Below are 19,505 nucleotides of genomic sequence, written 5' to 3' on the forward strand. Positions count from 1 at the left end.
AGAGAGCCAGAAAATGGCGCAGAAGTTGATGGCTCAAAAACAGCTAGAGTCTTACGTCGAGGGTTGGAATCCTTGGACGGTGATGAAGCAACTCTACCCAGCCAGAAACACCGGGAAAAAGCGCAAAGCACCCCCAACTCAAGCAGCCAGAGACAACGTCATCCGATGGAAGCGTCTGATGAAGGTGGCGGACACACTAGACAAAGCTTACGATCACCTACAATAGACAGAGACTTTATTTTTTCTTTGTTTGAGAATGTATACAGTAATCTAGACAAATTACATTACAACTCAAATAATTACCATAAAACTACTGTCTCCAAAATTATTGATTGTTATAAAGCCACGAGTAACATGATTGAGACCGGCGTAAAAAAATCTCTGGAATTGTCCCAAGAACCTTTTGTTAAGATCCCAGAACTGAGAGAAATAGTTCAGAAAACTGAGAGAGAACTCCGTGACATAGTTAAAACTGTTGCTGCAGTAAGAGACTCCAATCTCACAGCGCAGGACAAATTAACTGATCTTGACATCAGCCTGGCGGACTTCAAAAATGAAGTAATCACCATGATTAAATCTGAGATAATGGTAGCTCAGCGTGAGCGTGAGGAGCACCAATCTGCTCAGTTAAGAATTCTGATTGACCTTGTCAGCAACCAGGATGACACAATCAAAGAAGTTGCCAAACAAATCACTCAGTCTGTTTCGGAACAAATTAGCACTTTGAAAATTGAGATTAAGTCCCTTAAACAGGCAGCCTCTGGTATTCAAACTCCGCCCCACATGACCAATAAGGCGGAATCCATTGTTCAAGAAGAATTACAATTCAATAACCCTTTCTTGAACACAAAAGAGAGAGTCTTTCAACATAAAGAAAGATCAATGCCTCCCAAAAAAGAGGAACCTGTTGAACAAACCCCTCCTTACCAAAACCAAGCAAGACAGACCTCATCACATTTGAGCAACTTTGATATGTTTGCAATGAACAAACTCTTGCCACCCATCAAAGAATGGCCCAAATTCACCGGCGAAGGAGAATATGATCACATATACTTTATGAATTACATAGATCATCTCCTTGAGTCCTACAAAGCGTCAGATGAAATAGTGACATCCAGATTACCGCGATTGTTTGAAGGCATGGCCTTAGATTGGTTTGTAGGAAAAAAGAAATCAGTTGGCAAAATCAGCTGGAAGGAATGGAAGAAACTGATCCACTTACAATACGGCACTGACGTCTGGGAAGATAAAATGCTTGCCGCATATGAAACCAATTTCTTTGACCCTATGAAACATGTGCCTTACAAATGGTGCTTGACACAAAAGAAGAGAATTGACTGCATATATGATCAACCTTCTCAAAAATTTGTCACCAAGAAAATCTTGAAAAAGTGTCGGGGTGACTTAGAGCATGATGTAATGTGTCGCCTGCGAGATCCTGACGTAGACTTAGCAGAGTTAGTCTCAGTTATAGAATTGGTGATTGCTGCAAAAGGTTTAGATAAGAAGCCCAAATCTTATGAAGAAAGAAAGAGTGCTGTGTATAGAGATAATGCGCCCACCGGCACAAAACCTGCTGAAACTGCGCCAAAAAGGGCTAATATTCCTGAGTGTTATAATTGCGGGGAAAAGGGCCATAAGAGACCTGAGTGCCCCAAACCCCGCAGAAGGATTAACAACATTGAGGTGTTTACAGATGACGAAGGCGACTCTGACACTGGATCCCAGTTTGATATAGTACATTTTGAAAATGACCGGGAGAGTGTCACCGGGGATTGTGGATCCGAACCAATAGCCCGCTGCAACGTGATTCAAGCAGACTTGGGTGACCCCCTTCACATTACAGTAATCCAAGGTGATTCAAACTTGCCACAAAAATGGAACCCTTCCTCTGGAGTTGGACATGTATCTGATGCCAAATTGATGACTAATAAGCCAGAAGAAGGTATGAGTTATACCCTAGGCAAAACAAGTTACACTACTGTGCTCTATGATGGTAAAGAAGTTAAAGCTCTCCTAGATATTGGAGCCTTCTGTTCATGTACCAGTACCAACTTGTTGAGCCGGTACTATCCAGGATGGCGGGAGAAATTACTCCCAACCCCGCGTGCCAAGTTTAGTAGTTGTAATTCTGCACTTAAGCCTATAGGAGTTGTAAAGATGCCACTAATTTTCCCGCACACCAAGGGTTCACTTAGACTACATATAGAATTTGTAGTGTTAGAAGATGCTGTGTGTGATTACCTAATCTTGGGAAATGATGCATTCTGTCTTTACGGGATAGATGTTTTCCAAAGTAAAGACAGGTTCTACACTATAGGTGGAGATTGGAAAAGGAAGTTTGAGATATGTAACATCAATTTCCAGAGCCCTGTAAAAGGAAACCAAGACGAGAAAGAGCTGAACCGTTTCCGTCAAGATTACATGTCTCAAGCTGCCGTCAGTGACACACTGAGCAAAGACCAACATCTAGATGTGTTAAAAATTTGCTTTGAACATGAAGAAGCTTTCTGCACAAAAGAGGAGCCCATAGGTAATATCTCCGGACATGACATTGAGATAGAACTTACTTGCAAACCTCCTTATCCCCCCGCGCTGAGGAGAGCGGCGTATCCCTCAAGCCCTAAGTCCCGTGAAGCACTAGAAATTCACATTAAGGAACTTCTAGAACTTAAAGTATTGAGGAAAGTAGGCCATAATGAGCAAGTGGAAATAACTACACCAGTAATAATAGCATGGCATAATGAGAAGTCCCGCATGGTAGGAGACTTTCGAGCGCTTAACAATTATACGAAAGCGGATAATTACCCTATCCCCCGTATAGACCACTCGTTACATAACTTGGCTAACGCGAAGTTTATCACGACAATGGACGTGCTTAAAGGTTTCCACCAAATTCCTATTAAGGAAGAGAGTAGGCAATTTATGAGAATTATCTGCCACTTAGGTGTTTACGAATATTTGCGCATGCCTTTTGGTATTAAAAATGCGCCGTCCCACTTTCAGCGTATGATGGATACCATATTCGGATCTTTTATCCGACAAAGCTGGATGATGGTGTATATAGACGACATCATCATATATTCTACGGACTGGGAGGAACATCTTGAGAAAATAAGATTAGTACTCAAAACGGCAATAAAATCCGGTTTGAAAATGTCCATTAAGAAATGCAACTTTGGATTCAAAGAACTTAAAGCCTTAGGCCATATTGTCTCAGGTTTATCACTAGCTATAGATCAAAATAGAGTGGCGGCAGTACTACTCAAACCTATGCCACAGACTATTACGGAAATGCAGTCATTTCTTGGATTCTGTAGCTATTACCGTCAACACATCCCTAGGTTTGCAAACATAACCAAAAGTTTGTATGAACTATGTAGCAAGGATGTATTTTTTGAGATGACCTACGGGAGAGTAGAAGACTATGAGCAGCTAAAGAGACTCATAACCACTGCCCCTGTCTTAGCTCAACCAGATTACGCTCTACCATTCATCCTGTACATAGATGCTTGTTTTGAGGGAATAGGCGCCGCGTTACACCAAGAATTCATTATAGATGGAGTACCGGTAGAAAAACCAATCTTGTTCATATCAAGACAAGTCCGTAAAACAGAGATGAGATACGGCGCTAGTCAGATGGAATTTCTCTGCCTTGTTTGGGCATTAGAAAAATTACACTACTATCTGGAAGGTTGTAAAATCATAGTAGTCACCGACTGTACTGCTGTGAAAACTCTCATGAATATGAAAACACCTAACCGTCACATGCTCAGATGGCAAATCGCAATTCAGCAATATAGAGGCCACATGACTATAATTCATAGAGCGGGAGCTAAGCATACTAATGCCGACGGACTAAGTAGATGGGCTCTACCCAATACTCCAGATAACCCAGCGTACGACCCAGAAGATGAGGATGTATTTCCAATCTTAGGCATTCATGTATGTGACATTGATGATGTATTCTTCGAAGAGGTCAGAGTTAGTTACAGTGAAGATATGGAGCTAGTTAAATTAATCAATATATTGGACAATGAAAACAGCGCGCCAGAATTGATTGCTAGTCTACCGGAGAAATGGCTTACTCCTTACAAAGCCGGACAATTCACACTCTTAGACGGCATAATTTATTTTCGCCATAGACATTCTAGCGTAATTGTGCTAAGCAAAGAGAGTCACATAAAAAATATGTTACAAGAATGCCATGACAATGTTGGTTCCGGTCACTTCTCCGAAGAGCGTACTGTTGAAAGAGTCAAACAAACCGCCTGGTGGATTGACTGGAAAACCCAGGTTAAAGAATATGTTAAGTCATGTGAAATTTGCCAGAAGTCTAACAAGCAAACCGGCAAGAGATTTGGATTATTACAAACCATTGCGGAACCAAAAACGCGGTGGGAAATAATCAACATGGATTTTGTAACTGGCCTACCCCCTGGAGGACCTTTCTCCTACAACTCTGTTCTAGTAGTAGTAGACAGGTTCTCAAAAAGAGCCAGGTTTATCCCGCATCATAAAGATGATACAGCTATGGAAGTAGCCATATTATTTTGGAATAGAATAATGGCTGACGTAGGTATCCCAAAAATTATTATAAGTGACAGGGACCCTAAATTTACATCAGAATTTTGGCGAAACTTGCATGATATGCTGGGTACTAAACTAGCTTTTTCCACTGCATACCATCCGCAGACAGATGGCCTAGCAGAACGCATGATACAAACATTAGAAGACCTACTCAGAAGGTTCTGTGCGTTTGGATTAGAGTTTAAAAACAGTGACGGGTACACGCATGATTGGGTCAACCTGTTGCCAGCATTAGAGATGGCATATAATAGCAGCAAACATTCTACTACAAAAGAAACGCCCTACATCTTAGAAAGAGGATGGATACCGCGGTTACCTAAGGATACTATTAATGATAAATTACCTGTAGCCCACCCAACCGCCGCGGACTTCAAAAAGATGTTAGACGCAACAAATTCTCACGCAGCCAGATGTGTCCAAGAAGCAGCAGAGTATAGTAAAACTCGCTGGGACAAAAGTCACAAAGAACCTGAATTCCAAATAGGAGATCCAGTGCTTCTGTCCACAGTGAACTTTAATAATCTGGGAGGTAGCAGAAAACTGAAACCCGCGTTTGTGGGACCTTTTGTCATTAAGAACCTACACGGTAAAAATGCAGTAGAAGTAATTTTGACAGAAGAATTCAGTAGGAAACACCCTGTGTTTCCCGTAAGCCTTATCAAGAAATATGTTGCAAGAGCAAATGAAGTGGTCCCCAAACCGTTACCGGTACCCTTAGAAGAACCTTCAAAGAAAGAACAACTTAAGGTACATAAGATCCTCAAAGATAAAAAGGAGAGGATTTCAGGAAAAGATACAAGGTTATACCTTGTAAGATACAGAAACCAATCTGCAGATAAAGATGAATGGCTGCCAGAAGACAACATCCCGGACGGTGCAATTCACCTACGTAGCTACAGAGCTTCTAAACGTAAATAATTTTAGAAAGTCAGCTAAGTTAAGAGTAACTTATCTTGGTGGTGGGGAATGTCAGCCGGGCTACCATTCTAGAATAGAGCCCCGCCTGCAGCTCCGGTAGCGCAGCCAAGAGCACCGTAAACCGGGTGCAGAGCAGACCGCAGCGCGGATCTCTGCGCAGCATAGATTTGTTTTAAATTGTTTTAAATATTACAAATAGCTTCCTAGAGAAGCTAGACACCAACGGGACCGCCGCGCGGTCCAGAATCTCTTCTGTACAATATATCCCAACTAGGTACAAGTAACAAAAACAAGGGAGCACGTATAAAAAGACCCACTCAGAAGACCCACGTAATACTCAGCAGACAGCCACTGGTTGCGCGAAAACTACGTGGGCTTGTTAGCGGCTAAATCACTCAGCCACGCGATACAGAGTACTGTAGTACCTGGTTGCATGGAAACAACAGCCGCCAGTAGGCGGCTAAACAATCAAGCCACGCGACTCAGAGAACTACAGTACCTGGTCGCGTGGTAGCAATCTTCTTCCGAGCTCCGTCGCAGCAACAGTAGCGGAAAGACTCGGACACGAATCGCCGAAGAGCTCCGCATAGGAACCGACTCCTAGTGATCCTCCACTCGAGAGCAGAGGATCTCTAGCGTTGTGGAACTCCTACCGTGCCAGGCGGTAGGCAGAGCGTCGAGGGGATGGGTGCTGTTGAGCTGCCCTCATGGGTGGTCCGAGAAATGAGATGAGGATCGAAAAGAGTGATAGCGTTGGGGGTGGATTTTTGAGAGACGGCAGGGATGGAATACCGTCGGCGGTGGTTGGTTTTGAGGAGAATCAGGTGATGATGATGGATCAGGATCAGGGATAAAGAATCAGGAATAGAGCTGGGGATACTGCCAGCGGATCAGAAAAGGGTGATGGAATTTCTCTTGGATCAGAGCAAGTCCCATGCCGTCCCATCCTCCAAGTTTGAACTTGAACTTGGACTCTGGGGAGTGACATGTCACAGGACATGTCATCACATCCCTAACTACAAACATCAAACAGGAAAAGAGAAGAAAACACCACAACAGTCAAAGATAAAGCAACACCAATGAGAATAAGGAAGAAAAGAAACACACAATCAAATAATAAAGAATCTAAAAAAAGAAAACAAAACAAGACAAAAGAAACAAAATAAAACCCACATGACTCATGTTTTAGGACCAAGAAAGGAAAAGAAAGAATCTGGGAGGGATTTAGAATCTTGAGGAAGTGAGAAAGTGAGGGAGGGGATCATCTTGAGGATGAATCTTGAGGATCTTGAGGCTGAAGGGTCTTGAGAGGCTGGATAATTCTTCTCTTGAGGATTTTCTGATGAGTGATCTAAAATCTTGAAATCTTGATCTTGAGGCCCTGTACCAGTTTGACCACCACATCCACCCACCATTTGCAGTCTGTCCCTAGACTGCGCCACGCATTCCTAGATCAAGAGAAGACAAAAGGGGAAGAACCCGGGGGCCACTCACGAATGTGGCAAATTGTAGAGTTTTTGACAAAGCGGTAGAAACTACCCGAGAGGTGCATACTTTGGGAGGACTTACTTTTATACTCCTATGCCTCCGCAGAAAACCCAAACAACACGGAACTAGTTTACCCTCATTGCGGAGGTGGACTTGAGGAGAGCAGAGACATTCTGCAGGATCAGGATCGGCTAGTTTATTCTCATTGCGGAGACGGATCTGAGTTCGAAAGAAAGGTTGTTGATTGGTGGAATCAGAGGAGGATCGGGAAGCTAGTTTAACCTCATCTCGGAGGCGGATCGGAGACGGTGAAGATAGTTTAACCTCATCTCGGAGGCGGATCGGAGACGGTGAAGATAGTTTAACCTCATCTCGGAGGCAGATCGGAGTCGGTGAAGATGAAACCAAACATCCCACAGGCGGGTGGAGAGCTGAGAAAACCCTGGGATTGGAGCCTTCAACGAGGGTACCAGATGAAACCTTCACTTCCTGGGAACCTATCTTGATGCAGCGGAGCGAAATCCAATTATTCATTTTCTCTGCAGTGGGCAGAGCGATGGCAACAGACGCAGATGTGGGTGACTTCCTCCTAGGAGGCTTAGACACCAAAAGACCAGGGCTAATAATCTTGGAGATCTTCTTCAGGACAGAGTCTACTGCCTGCGCGGACGGAGTACAACACGGTAGACATGCAGCTTCAGATTGATTAGACTCGGGGACAGGTGACTTGCGGATCGGACGGCGAGGATGAGGCTGGAAATTGGACAGAACTCTGAGGAACGTTGGCTCAGGACCTTTCTTCCGAGTGGGATCAGACACGTGAGCATGTGAAAGAGGCGGTGGTGGAGCCACTGGCGGATACCGCCTCTTGAGGTTGCCGCAACTAGTTCTATACGGTAGATGATTAACTGGATCGGGAGAGGAGCTTGTAGCTTGAAATAACACCACGACACTTCGAATCGGGCGACTAGGATCGAACGGGATCAGGGCGCCGCTTGGAAGGAAAAAATTCTGACCCTTCTGCTTTATGAGATCGTCTTCTTTGTCCCTCTGAAGCACAGAACAACAGGCCGTCCCATGTCCTTTGTGATGACAGTAATAGCAGATCAAAGGACGACGAGTTGCTGCGGCGGAAGACGAGGGAGAAGAAAGAAACCTCTTCAGCCTTTGCTCCAAAGACTCGAGCTTCTCTAAGCGATCTTCCAACAACCGCAGCATCCTTGAAAATTCATCCATAGCAGGAGACGATTGAGTGGGTGGGGTCACCAGAGCAGGATCAAACCTGTTGGTCGTTTGGGTCCTCACACAAGCCCCTGAGACGAGAGTGGGCTGTCTGAAAACGATTGGGACTCTGTTGGGCTTCAGAACGAACGGATGAATGCTTGGATGGCTTTGTAGACGACTTTGAAACGTCTCGACAGCGGGATTCCCCCACCAGGGAGGTATGCAGGCTGGAGGGCCCTTCAAACAATGGGAGGGACTCAGGAGGCCGTTCAGATGATCGGCAGGACCGATCGGGGCTTGATAGATGATCTAGGGGCTCGGTCGCCTTTTGAGGCCGGTGGCAGGTCTTCAGGCTGTCTGGTTGTTTGGTTTCTGTAACCAAAAGGAAGTTGAGGGGCGAGGGTGCAAGCAATCCGTTTGGGAGCAATCGTCTGGACTTCTGCAGATCAGAGGAGGAAGGAGGGCGAGAAGATTGGTCCGGTCTGGCTATTTGTGCTTTCTAATCGGTCGGCCGCGCAGAAGAACAGCTAGAGATTGAGATCGAAACAAGAGATGCAATCTGAACAATCGGCCTGGGCTTGATCTTCTGAGGCTGTTCGGGTCCTGAAACAATCTCGGACCGATCCTGAAACGACCAGGAAAGGAGAGCCGGAACCTAGACAAGGATGAAAGACAGTACCGCAAGGCTCACGTATGTGGCAAAGGTAATGCTTTGACAAAAGTAGATAGACCCTGGAGGTGCACTATGGAGGGGACTTACTTTTGTCTCTCCTATGCCCCGCTTATAACACCAGAAAAAAAAAAACAAGAAACTCCACTCGGTTGCGATTGCTTTCAGTGGCTCTTGCTCCTGAAACGGCTTGAGGGTACAAGAATGAGCTGTCTAGTTGATCTTTGATTGCTCCTGCGACGAGGAAGAAGGAAGAGATAGGGCCTGGCGATATGGACGTCCAGTCGAGCTAAAAAGAAAGAAAGAAGGGGTCGACAATTCCTCTAATCGATCGGTCGAGTTCCAGAGAGCCAGGAATGGGGTGATCGAGTGTCTGTAGTCGTCGTCGGGACTTTGGGTTGAGATTGAGAGAAGGAGAGAGCCAAGCGCTCGTCGATCGATCGGGCCTGGAGATCAGAGAAAGTAGGAAGGGGGATGCGACTTTGAGGTCGAATAACTTCTGATCTAATCGTGCAATCGGGACCTAGAATATGTACGATTGAAGCTCGTGTCGTCCTCTAGAACCTCGTCGTCGGATAATTTGCACAAAAGCTAACGGCTTTGGCGATAAAGCAGCTTGAAGTTCAAGATCAAGGGATTCGGATAGGTCGGCTTTGACGTGGGATAAATTTTGATCGAGTCGCCCAATAACACCAATGAAGGGCTCCAAAGAAAGCTGGAATCGCCCTCTACAACCTTGATCTCAACGGCGTCCTCTAACGTCGGGCCGTATCCGGGATTCGATTGATTAAAGTTGAGCTGACTTGGGGCTTTGCCTCCGCCGAGAAATCACAAACAAAAAGGGAGACTCCAAGCGGAGCAGATCCGCGCCTACGACACCGAGAGGAGTCGTCCTAGATAGAGAAACTCAGGGGGAAAAAAAAAGAAGCAGGAATCCGGGGAAGAACTCGAGATCAAGTAGAAAGGATTTGAAAGGGAGAGCGCCTCAACCGCCAATCGTCTCGAAATCCGTAAGGGCGAGACTGTAAATCTTGAGGTCGCTGGTTCGATCCCGGCTCGGGGGACCAAATGTGGAACTCCTACCGTGCCAGGCGGTAGGCAGAGCGTCGAGGGGATGGGTGCTGTTGAGCTGCCCTCATGGGTGGTCCGAGAAATGAGATGAGGATCGAAAAGAGTGATAGCGTTGGGGGTGGATTTTTGAGAGACGGCAGGGATGGAATACCATCGGCGGTGGTTGGTTTTGAGGAGAATCAGGTGATGATGATGGATCAGGATCAGGGATAAAGAATCAGGAATAGAGCTGGGGATACTGCCAGCGGATCAGAAAAGGGTGATGGAATTTCTCTTGGATCAGAGCAAGTCCCATGCCGTCCCATCCTCCAAGTTTGAACTTGAACTTGGACTCTGGGGAGTGACATGTCACAGGACATGTCATCACATCCCTAACTACAAACATCAAACAGGAAAAGAGAAGAAAACACCACAACAGTCAAAGATAAAGCAACACCAATGAGAATAAGGAAGAAAAGAAACACACAATCAAATAATAAAGAATCTAAAAAAAGAAAACAAAACAAGACAAAAGAAACAAAATAAAACCCACATGACTCATGTTTTAGGACCAAGAAAGGAAAAGAAAGAATCTGGGAGGGATTTAGAATCTTGAGGAAGTGAGAAAGTGAGGGAGGGGATCATCTTGAGGATGAATCTTGAGGATCTTGAGGCTGAAGGGTCTTGAGAGGCTGGATAATTCTTCTCTTGAGGATTTTCTGATGAGTGATCTAAAATCTTGAAATCTTGATCTTGAGGCCCTGTACCAGTTTGACCACCACAGCGTGTCATTTCGAGTAGAACTCTTTAAACGATTTCCGAGAAGAAAGAATCTTCCTTGTGACCGGTATCCAAGAGATACGGGTCTTACGAGTAGCAAGACCAGTAAAGAGGCTGTGCCTTCCAACAAAATGTATTGGAAGGCCATCCAGGAGAATAGCGAGTCGACGAGCCTCCCAGAAACAGCATAAAAGCCGGTGTTGGGAGGACTCTGGCTCCCCAGAATCATCAATCACTTTAACCGCCCAGCAGCGCACTACTTCGCCGAACATATTCGTTGATCAGTTCGCTCTCAGCTTGTGTTAGATTGTTTTTAGATTCATTGCTCGTCGCTGGACTCCTGCTCCAACAGTAAGTCCAGCTCATTTTCTCTTTATCATCTCGGGAGTAATCCCCATCAATTATATACTTGGGAACTTGTCGAACAACCCCCGCTTGTCGGACCCCAGACAACACAGGACATACTACCCCTGCTTGTCAGGCCCTGTAAGAACCGCCCCGGAGGGCACCTTAACCATTCCGCTGCTCTCGCGGCCCCTCCGTTACATCCCATCAGGGATATAAATCTTTATAAACCATCATCTTACCGCGTCTACAGACGCGACCACTCGCCGCAGTCACTCGTGTAGCTAGAGGACTTCGTGTCTTGGCATCACCGAGCCTGACAGCCTCACTCCTAAAGCTGATTGTATTTGCTTGTCAACCATGATCCAGCTTCTTTCCCAACGGGGATGCATTTGCTACGGGCTTGGAAGACGCCTCATGCTCGCTGTTTGACCTGAGGGCCGACCGCGAGCTGAATCAGTACACACACGACAACGTGCTCTGCGGGATCACCTCGGTTGCCTTCTCTGCCTCGCCCCGGATCCTCTTCGCGGGCTACAACTAATTCAACTGCAACTTCTGGGAAAAGCTGAAGGTCAAAATAGCTGGTTTTCTGGCCTACCATGAGAACTGCATCTTGGTGTCTTGTCTGACCAAATGGCGACTCGTACAGGCGGCTGGGATAGCATTCTCAAGGTCAGCACTCCTTCACATTTTCTGCCCGGATTGCCTTGCTCACCTCGCTCCGGTTGTTGTTGTGTTTGTTTCTATCTAGGTCTGGGCACCAAACAACTACACTCGTACATGTTATAATCTTTCTGCAGCAACAAACCTCAAGACAAGTTTGTCCCTCGCGGACGGGGTCCTGCGAGTATGTTCCAACTTTTAATCAGCTTTACCACCCTCAAAGAACGCTCAACTTAATCCTCTGGCGTTCCATGTCAGCCAACAGCTTGGTCCGTGCAGCCCGTTGGCTCTCCAATTGACAAGCACAGCGCATCAGCCAACACCGTCGGGGGTCCAGGCCAATGAGGTCCTTTTGGAGGATTCCCTTGCTGATAGCCCACAACGCGTTGGCTGGGCGACACGGTTGAGCGGGCGGGGCTCCTTGGCATAACCGGCACAATTGTTCTTGCCGATCTTTTGAGCGGAACAGCGTTGAGTGGCCCAAATGATCCTTGACCCCACCCCGCAGATCCTCGACACCGTCTTCCATCAACAATAACTGCGGCAAGAAAAGGAACAACGGGTGAAGGCACTCCACCAAGCCCGGCTCCAAAGCGTGCGCGAAGATCTCATTTTTAATGATAAATTCTCTCCGACTCCGCAGGAGACCTTATGATCACCGCTGATATTTCTGAAGATCCTCATGCGCGGCAGTTCGTGGCAGATGTGCTTTAATTGCCGATGGTCCCCACTACCCCCACTACTTAAAATACCTCCAGCACCTTTGGCATTGGCGGATCAACAAATGCTACATCATCAATACTGAACTCATTCTCCTCCCTGATTCAATAATTCTACAATCTCAAGGCAGTTCCTTTATCACAATCCACTTGACACTTGTCGAGTCACATTGACCTTCAAGACCTTTGTTTCCTCACTGATTGGTCTATCCACTCTATAAACGTTGAAACTACTGTTCAAGCCAATCCCATGCTTGCTGTCAATCCCTACAAGAATTACTGTCTATACGATTTATTGATCATCATGACAAAAGCTTAAGCTGGTGCTGTGGCAAATTGGTACCTGGTTTCCAATGAAAATAAATCATGTCTGCACCACACATTATTACCACATAAGAAACCAACAAAATCTTATTGGGTACAAAAACATCACAAAATAGTAGGATTTTCATTGTTCCTGTCACTGGATGCACCCTAAGGATGGATACACCTTTATTTAATTTCAACAACTGAAAAATTGATCCACATTAACATTGAGATATTGAAAACATGAGATCCCATGAGTAAAACATTTCATTGTTTCTTGGAAATCAGGTGGATCTCAGTGTATCAATATATATGGAAATTAGAGTTCACATTCATCAAATGGGGAATCTATTCCACACTTGGCCGCTTTCCTTGGGGGAGGTATGATGGTGAGAATGATGGGTTTGGTGGTGAGGGTTTGAAGAGTTGGGGGAAATGGGGATTATACATAATTGCAAATAGAAACATGAGTGCCCTGCAGCGGCGTAGCCGCCTTGGCCTCTAGTGTGTATGATAAGATAGAGATCCGTATGATTAGTACAGCGACCTGTTAACTATGATCTGTAGCTTGCAGTGGGATAAATAGAGCGTCAGGGGCTCATAACCTGCTGTGACTTGGGAACAGGAGTGACAAGGTTGGTTTGTATTGACAATGTCTCAGCCCGGACAGAGGTCCGAGATGAGGTAGATACCGCGACTGCGGCGAGTGACAGAGTGCGTAGCCCTCTGGGCTACAACACCTCCCCCTGGGGATGACTTGAGAGCCCTACAGGTTATTTTTACCCAAGAGGTTGTAAGACCCCTGTGCCTTGGGTTTCATAAACCTTCAACAAGACCCAACTCAGACCAAATATATTTAGTCATGTTGCCTCCTCCCCTCCTTAGAAAATGGGAAGTTACACTATCTAGGTCCCTTAGATGTCATTTAGTTATCCAGTGCCATGTGTTGTGAAAAACAACATAAACAGAATCTGTGGGTGCCAAAAGAAAGCTTGAATGTTTCTTAAAAGAATGATACCTAATTTCTTCAAAGAAACTCCTGTTTCTGATTTTGAAATGTCAATTATGTCATCAAAAATTAGTTATAATCAGCTAGCCTAAGTTACCCAGATAACTAATTTTTGATCTTAAAAATGATATTTCAACATGAAAGATATGAGTTTCTTGGATCAAATTAGAGCTCATCTTGTTGAGCAACCTTCAAGCTTTCTTTTGACACCCACATATTCTATTCATGTTGTTATTCAAACCACATAGGACCTGATAACCAAATGACATCCAAGCAACCTGGATAGCGTAACTTCCCATTTTTCCTCCTAGCTCAACACATTCAACCCCAACTGACTTTCTCTCTGAAATAGGTGAGCTTTCCAATCTTTTCTCATTCCCATTTTTCTTTTATCTAGTCTTCTATATAGCAGGGAACCAAAACCAACTGACTGTCTCATTGTAATTCATCCCAACCATTAGCTTCAGAAATTGCTGAGACCCCATCTCCACTGTTCCGTTTTTACCGAAATTCAAATTAATTTTCTAGGTAGTTGTGGGGCTCTGTCTAGATAGAACAGAAATACTCAGAGATAACAGAATGGACAGCTGAACTAGCTTAGAGAGAAATTCAGTTGAGGTAGGGTCTGCTGAGCTAGCAATTAAGCGGAGGAGGGATCTGAGTTGGGTCTTGTGAAAGGTTTATAAAACCCAAGGCCCAGGTTCTTACAACCTCTTGGGACAAAATAACCTGTAGGGCTCTAAGTCATCCCCAGGGCACGCAGTTAACTTAGGCACATTTTGCAGTTTGAAGTTGTTTTTCCAAAAAAAAAAAAAAAAAGGAGGGTTGGGGGGGAAAATGACCTTGTAAATGTTTTTTGAAACCTTATAAATTTAACTTGGCTAACCACTGTCATTAATTTTTACAAGGTGCTTTTGCAAGGTGTTTTACTATTTCAAGATTTCCCTTGTAAAATTCAAGATTTTGCTAACAATGTGCAATTTTGAAAGGTCATTTTCTTACAAGGTCACCCCTTGCAAAAATATACCTTGTGAAATTACACATGGAAAATCTGAGGTGGAAATTTACAAGGTCTTTTTTGCGAGGACTTCCATTACAAGGTCAAGATTTGGACAACTCCTTGTAAAATTACACATCACCCCCCCCCCCCCCCCAATGTGTAATTTTACAAGGCCTTGTACCTTGTAAAATTAAATACCCCCATAATAGACTCAAACCAGCTTCAAAAAATATATATAGGGCCTTGGAAAAATGACTCCCAGGCCTTAGGAAAACAACTCCCAGAATTGAGTTACGTCTGTGGGGCCGCGCCCGGCAATCCTGACATGGTCACCTCGACCATCTCCTTGGTCGTGGACTTTTTGGGAGTCGTTCTACCAATTGCAATGCCGCAACTGGGAGTCACTGAGATAATTTCCCTGACCACATCTTATTAATATTTTTTATTATTTTTGAGAGTTGGCCAACTAAAAACTCTGCCCGTGTGGGAGTTGGACTAAATCCAAGTTTATTAAAATCACAGAAACACGGAAGGCAAGATCCAAGTTTTTGACTGTTCTCATTAGCAAAATTCCCATAAAAGTTGAAATCAATCCCCAAACACCCTGGAGGGCACCTCGGATTAGGAGGCCCTAATCAAGTGATTAGTGGGCTCCAGGGAGGGGGTAGGACGAAACCGGTTCCCCTGGGGGCAATACCACCTCCACCCCCCCCCCCCCCCCTTATATATCCTTGCCCACCTCAACCACTCTCTGTGTTGCCAACTGTTTTCTGGCTAACCAACAGTGAACACGCCCCCGTTGTATCAACAACTGTTGCTTCCATGCCCCTGGGCCCTTGTTGCATCATCCTTGAACCAAGTGAGCTCCCTTGTTGTTACCCCCACACGCCGAATCAATTGATCACTACAACCCCATCAGCCTTCAGGCCTCTCCAATTCAGACTCGCACGACCCCGCCTTCCCCTCGTCAACACTGCCGCCCGCCTCATCAACGTCAACAATTCATTGTTCAACTTTCTTTTCAATTATCTCCCAACCTGACAACAGAAAAATTGGCCCAAATAGGAAAGAAGTTCGAGAAAAGTAATGTTGCAGTCAATGTGGTCTTATTTAGATCTGAACCTGCGTCCAACGAGTAACGAATGCGTGCGTTGGTCAATGCAGTTGAGAGTGGAGGCAATTTGATAAATGATTGTCATCCCAGGCAGTTCAACAGCTTCAATATGCTTCTCTCGGCCTGAATGACTGTAGATTTTGCTTGCCAGAGGGTGATCTAAACTGCTTAAGATTCACTGTCTCCTGTCCAACAACTTGTCTTCCGCTTTGCACTGGTTAGAATGTCAGCTCAGAAAAAGATCTTGCAAACGGCTAAGGTGAGTCAAATGCCCGGGCCCACGTCTCCTTGAAACTGCACCAGTTTACCAGTTCTGATATTGGTTGCTGTTTTTGTCCCTTTTCTCTCTTTGATCTTAGCCCCCCCACAACCCCCAATGAGACCAAGCCCAAGCTATCCTTGATCTCGAGACTAACGTACCCAATCTCACCGCCGAACTTTGTCCCCTCCAAATCAGCACTGCTTGCGAGGTTGAGATCAAGGGTGGACGCAAGGGCATCTTCATCTTTGTACCTGTCCCTCAAGTCAAATATTTCCACAAAGTCCAAGGCCGGTGAATTAATCTTCATCCCCAGTGATCTGAATATATATCACTCAAGGCTTACTTGTTGCCCTCTTGCTTGCAGCTGACCCGGGAACTGGAAAAGAAATTCTCCGATCACCATCTTGTCTTCATTGGTCAGTGACAAATGATGTGTAAGCCTACCAGCAGCACCCGCCAAAAGCAACAGCGCCCACAATCCCGTAATCTGAAAGAAGTTCATGAAAAGATTTTGGAGGATTTGGTCTACCCTACCAAAATCACTGGCAAACAAATCCGTTTCCACACCAACAGCTCCAAGGTGATGAAATGAGCTTCTTCTCCTCTTGCAATTTGTCCTTCTGTTGAGATATGCTACTCAGAATATCCTCATGTGAGCTGTCCTGTAAACTGGCAATTGAATTATCATAATTCATGTGTTGTTTCAAACTTAGTGCATGTACATTCAATTAATTCTATTTTGATTATTATTAACCTCTGAATGTCATGGACTATATTTCCTTTCCTCCCATTGGTTGGCAGGTTTGTGGATGAAGAAGAAGTTCAACAAGCCTTGCTTGCTATCTTGAGACCAATAAAGTTTCCAGGACCTTATGAGCAAGTGCAATAGGTTTTTGACATTGGTTAGGAAATATACCCTTTGCTTTGACAGGAAGCAAGGAAAACAACAGTACAGATTCAAATCTAACCATCCTGCTGAAAAGGAAGAACATCACAACAAATTGTTTTTGAATGTAAACCAGAGGCAGCACTTGATGACTTTGAGTGTTTTTCAGTTGGTGCTCATGTCAAGCAAGTTTGCTGAAATATTTGAGATATTGCCTTAATTACTTTTGGGGACCCATGATGATGCCTGCATGTTATGCAAAATTGAATCCTTTCTTAATCAAATCAAATTTTCATTGTCCTTACAAACAAAAAATAACTGTTATTGGATGCTGATAAACATTTTTGCTATATAGTCAAGAACAAAAAGTACAACAACTGTAAAATGTTGGGTGAGTGGTGGTGGATTTTGATCAATTTGATGACCACATGGACAATCAGGATGGCACACATTTGGAGATCAGCGGCAAGACCGTGAAATAAATCACATTCAACTCGGCAATCTGTGCACAGACAAAAAAAAAATGACCTGTCCTGAAAGAGAAAAAAACAAAGATTTTAGGAGGAGGTTGTTGCAATATGATTGTGGAGTGAGCGTACCCAGCCACAACTGACTTCAACTGGGTCTTGAACACTGTGAATTTTGTTAAAAGGGGCAGATGGGAGGTTGAGGAGAAGGCGTAGGTCATTGTTGAGGTCGGCGGCGGACAGGAGATTGGGTCAGATTCTCTTAATCAAAGAGGCAATGACAGCCAGGTAAGCAACCATGAGGGATTGGCAATTGGACAGGCGGAGTTAGATGCCCTCCCAGCCGGGGAAGCTTAGCTGGACCGAGCTTAACTAAGCCTCTCCGAGGAGTCGCGAAGCGTCTCCGAAGGACGGGAGGGTGCTCGCGCCCCGCGAGCACAGGGAGGGACTTTTGTTAAGTTCGTAGCTGGACGGCCTTCATGTCCTTGATCATGATGAATCTCAGGCCCGGGATGCCGAGGTCTTTGGCTGTTGAGGTGGTGTGGCGGCGGTGGGTCTTTGAGGAGGCCGTTCCAGCTGTGTTGGTCAGAAAACCAAAATTTTACTGGTGCTGTGGCTCAAAGGCCACAACTTTAGCCCACCAAAAATCTTGAATTGTTCAAGCTTAAGCGGAATCACAATATGCACCTCGAATCCCTCTGGGCCTTTTTGAATGCAATCCAAAACCTGGATTTCCCCTTATTTACATAAGCAGGTTTAGTCAGAGCTCTCCAGGGTCCTGTTGCAACCACCACTCCGCCAACCTTTGACTTTCTTTTTTGGGAATAACCTAGCCTCAATTCAAAGCATCGGGCGCCACGCTGCTCTGGAGTCCGATCAGTAATGAGTCTTTTTCTAACAGATGTTTTTCTTGTTACTATGTACACCAAGTACTTATAGGGAAAAAATCCAAATCAAGTTACGAAAAGACAACGCAAACAAAGAAAGGAGAGCAGTATTTCGTATCTTTTAAGGCGAAGGGGGGAGGGGGAGACAAGGGCCAGGGAGAAAGAGGGAGAGAGAGAGGAAACAGGATTATAAGGATTACAATTACGAATCAAAATTGTATTCAAATGAAGGAGGCAAATCAGCAATAGGACCATCTAGCAAAGCTCGATCAGGATCAGCAGCGCTTTCGGCAGCTGCGTTATTATTCGAGCCAGCTGGATTAGCGGCAGCCGCACCCGGATTAGTGGCCGCGTTTTTTAAAGAGCTCATTTCCAAGAATTCAGCAGGCTCGTCCGGTTTACGGTCTCTCATTACTAATATGCCACCTCCAGCGCCGGTCGCGATCGAGTCGGCCTGGCTCAGAATCGCATGTGCCACGCTGGTCGAGCTACCGGTCAATCCTACCTTGTGGTGGCTCTTCTGGGTCGCCGACGATGCTAGCAAAGGTCTCACCGGGACGTATCGTGAATCATCGGGGAAGGTGATGTATGGCAGCTGAGTGGCTGTGACCCTAGAGAGGTTCGAGAGCTTGTCAATCGAACCCTCGTCCTTTCTCCGCTTTGACGATTTAGTCTCTCCGTTCTCTGTCTTCGATACGTCCATCTTTGTCGAGTCTGCTCCCGGGCCATCGTCGATCTTCATTGCATCACTTGCTTGATGTGCTGTTGGACTTTCAGGTGCCGGAGTCTAGATTCAATGCCGTTTCAGTTCAACAGCAAAGTTAGAAGATGCTGAGAATGGTTAAAGGAAGCGCCACTTACCACTTCCATATCTTCTGCATTTAATTTTTTGAATGTGTGGCGTGGGATGTTTCCTGGGTTGTTGTTTGCCAGGGCAAGGACCACACATGGTATGTATGCGGGTTGTTGGGAGTGGCGTGTTGGGTGGCGCGGCAAGGTGGAGGTGCCACCAAGGCGGTTACGGTGACATAGGAAGGCGGGTGGCGTGGCCGTGGTCTGGCTAAAGGTGCGGTGCGGTGGGGTGTTGCTGGTGGGTATATAAAGAGGAGGGGGTGAGTCGTTTG

At 45.4% G+C, this 19,505-nt stretch overlaps 2 protein-coding genes across 2 annotated transcripts; one reads left to right on the plus strand and one right to left on the minus strand.

Annotated features, from left to right (window-relative positions):
- Positions 1-11,701: 11,701 nt before the first annotated feature.
- PtA15_2A156 (uncharacterized protein) lies at positions 11,702-12,076 on the plus strand (the record flags this gene model as incomplete). The annotated part of the gene is made up of 3 exons (XM_053166147.1): positions 11,702-11,740; positions 11,820-11,915; positions 11,990-12,076. The coding sequence occupies 3 exons, from the start codon at positions 11,702-11,704 to the stop codon at positions 12,074-12,076; spliced, it is 222 nt and encodes a 73-aa protein (XP_053017398.1).
- A 6,507-nt stretch (positions 12,077-18,583) lies between these two features.
- On the minus strand, positions 18,584-19,251 carry PtA15_2A157 (uncharacterized protein; the record flags this gene model as incomplete). Its single annotated transcript, XM_053166148.1, has 2 exons — positions 18,584-19,168; positions 19,243-19,251. 2 exons carry the CDS (start codon positions 19,249-19,251, stop codon positions 18,584-18,586), a joined length of 594 nt encoding a protein of 197 aa, XP_053017399.1.
- Positions 19,252-19,505: the final 254 nt, after the last annotated feature.

Source organism: Puccinia triticina, chromosome 2A (assembly GCF_026914185.1).
Source record: "Puccinia triticina chromosome 2A, complete sequence".
NCBI classification, from domain to species: Eukaryota; Fungi; Basidiomycota; class Pucciniomycetes; order Pucciniales; family Pucciniaceae; genus Puccinia; species Puccinia triticina.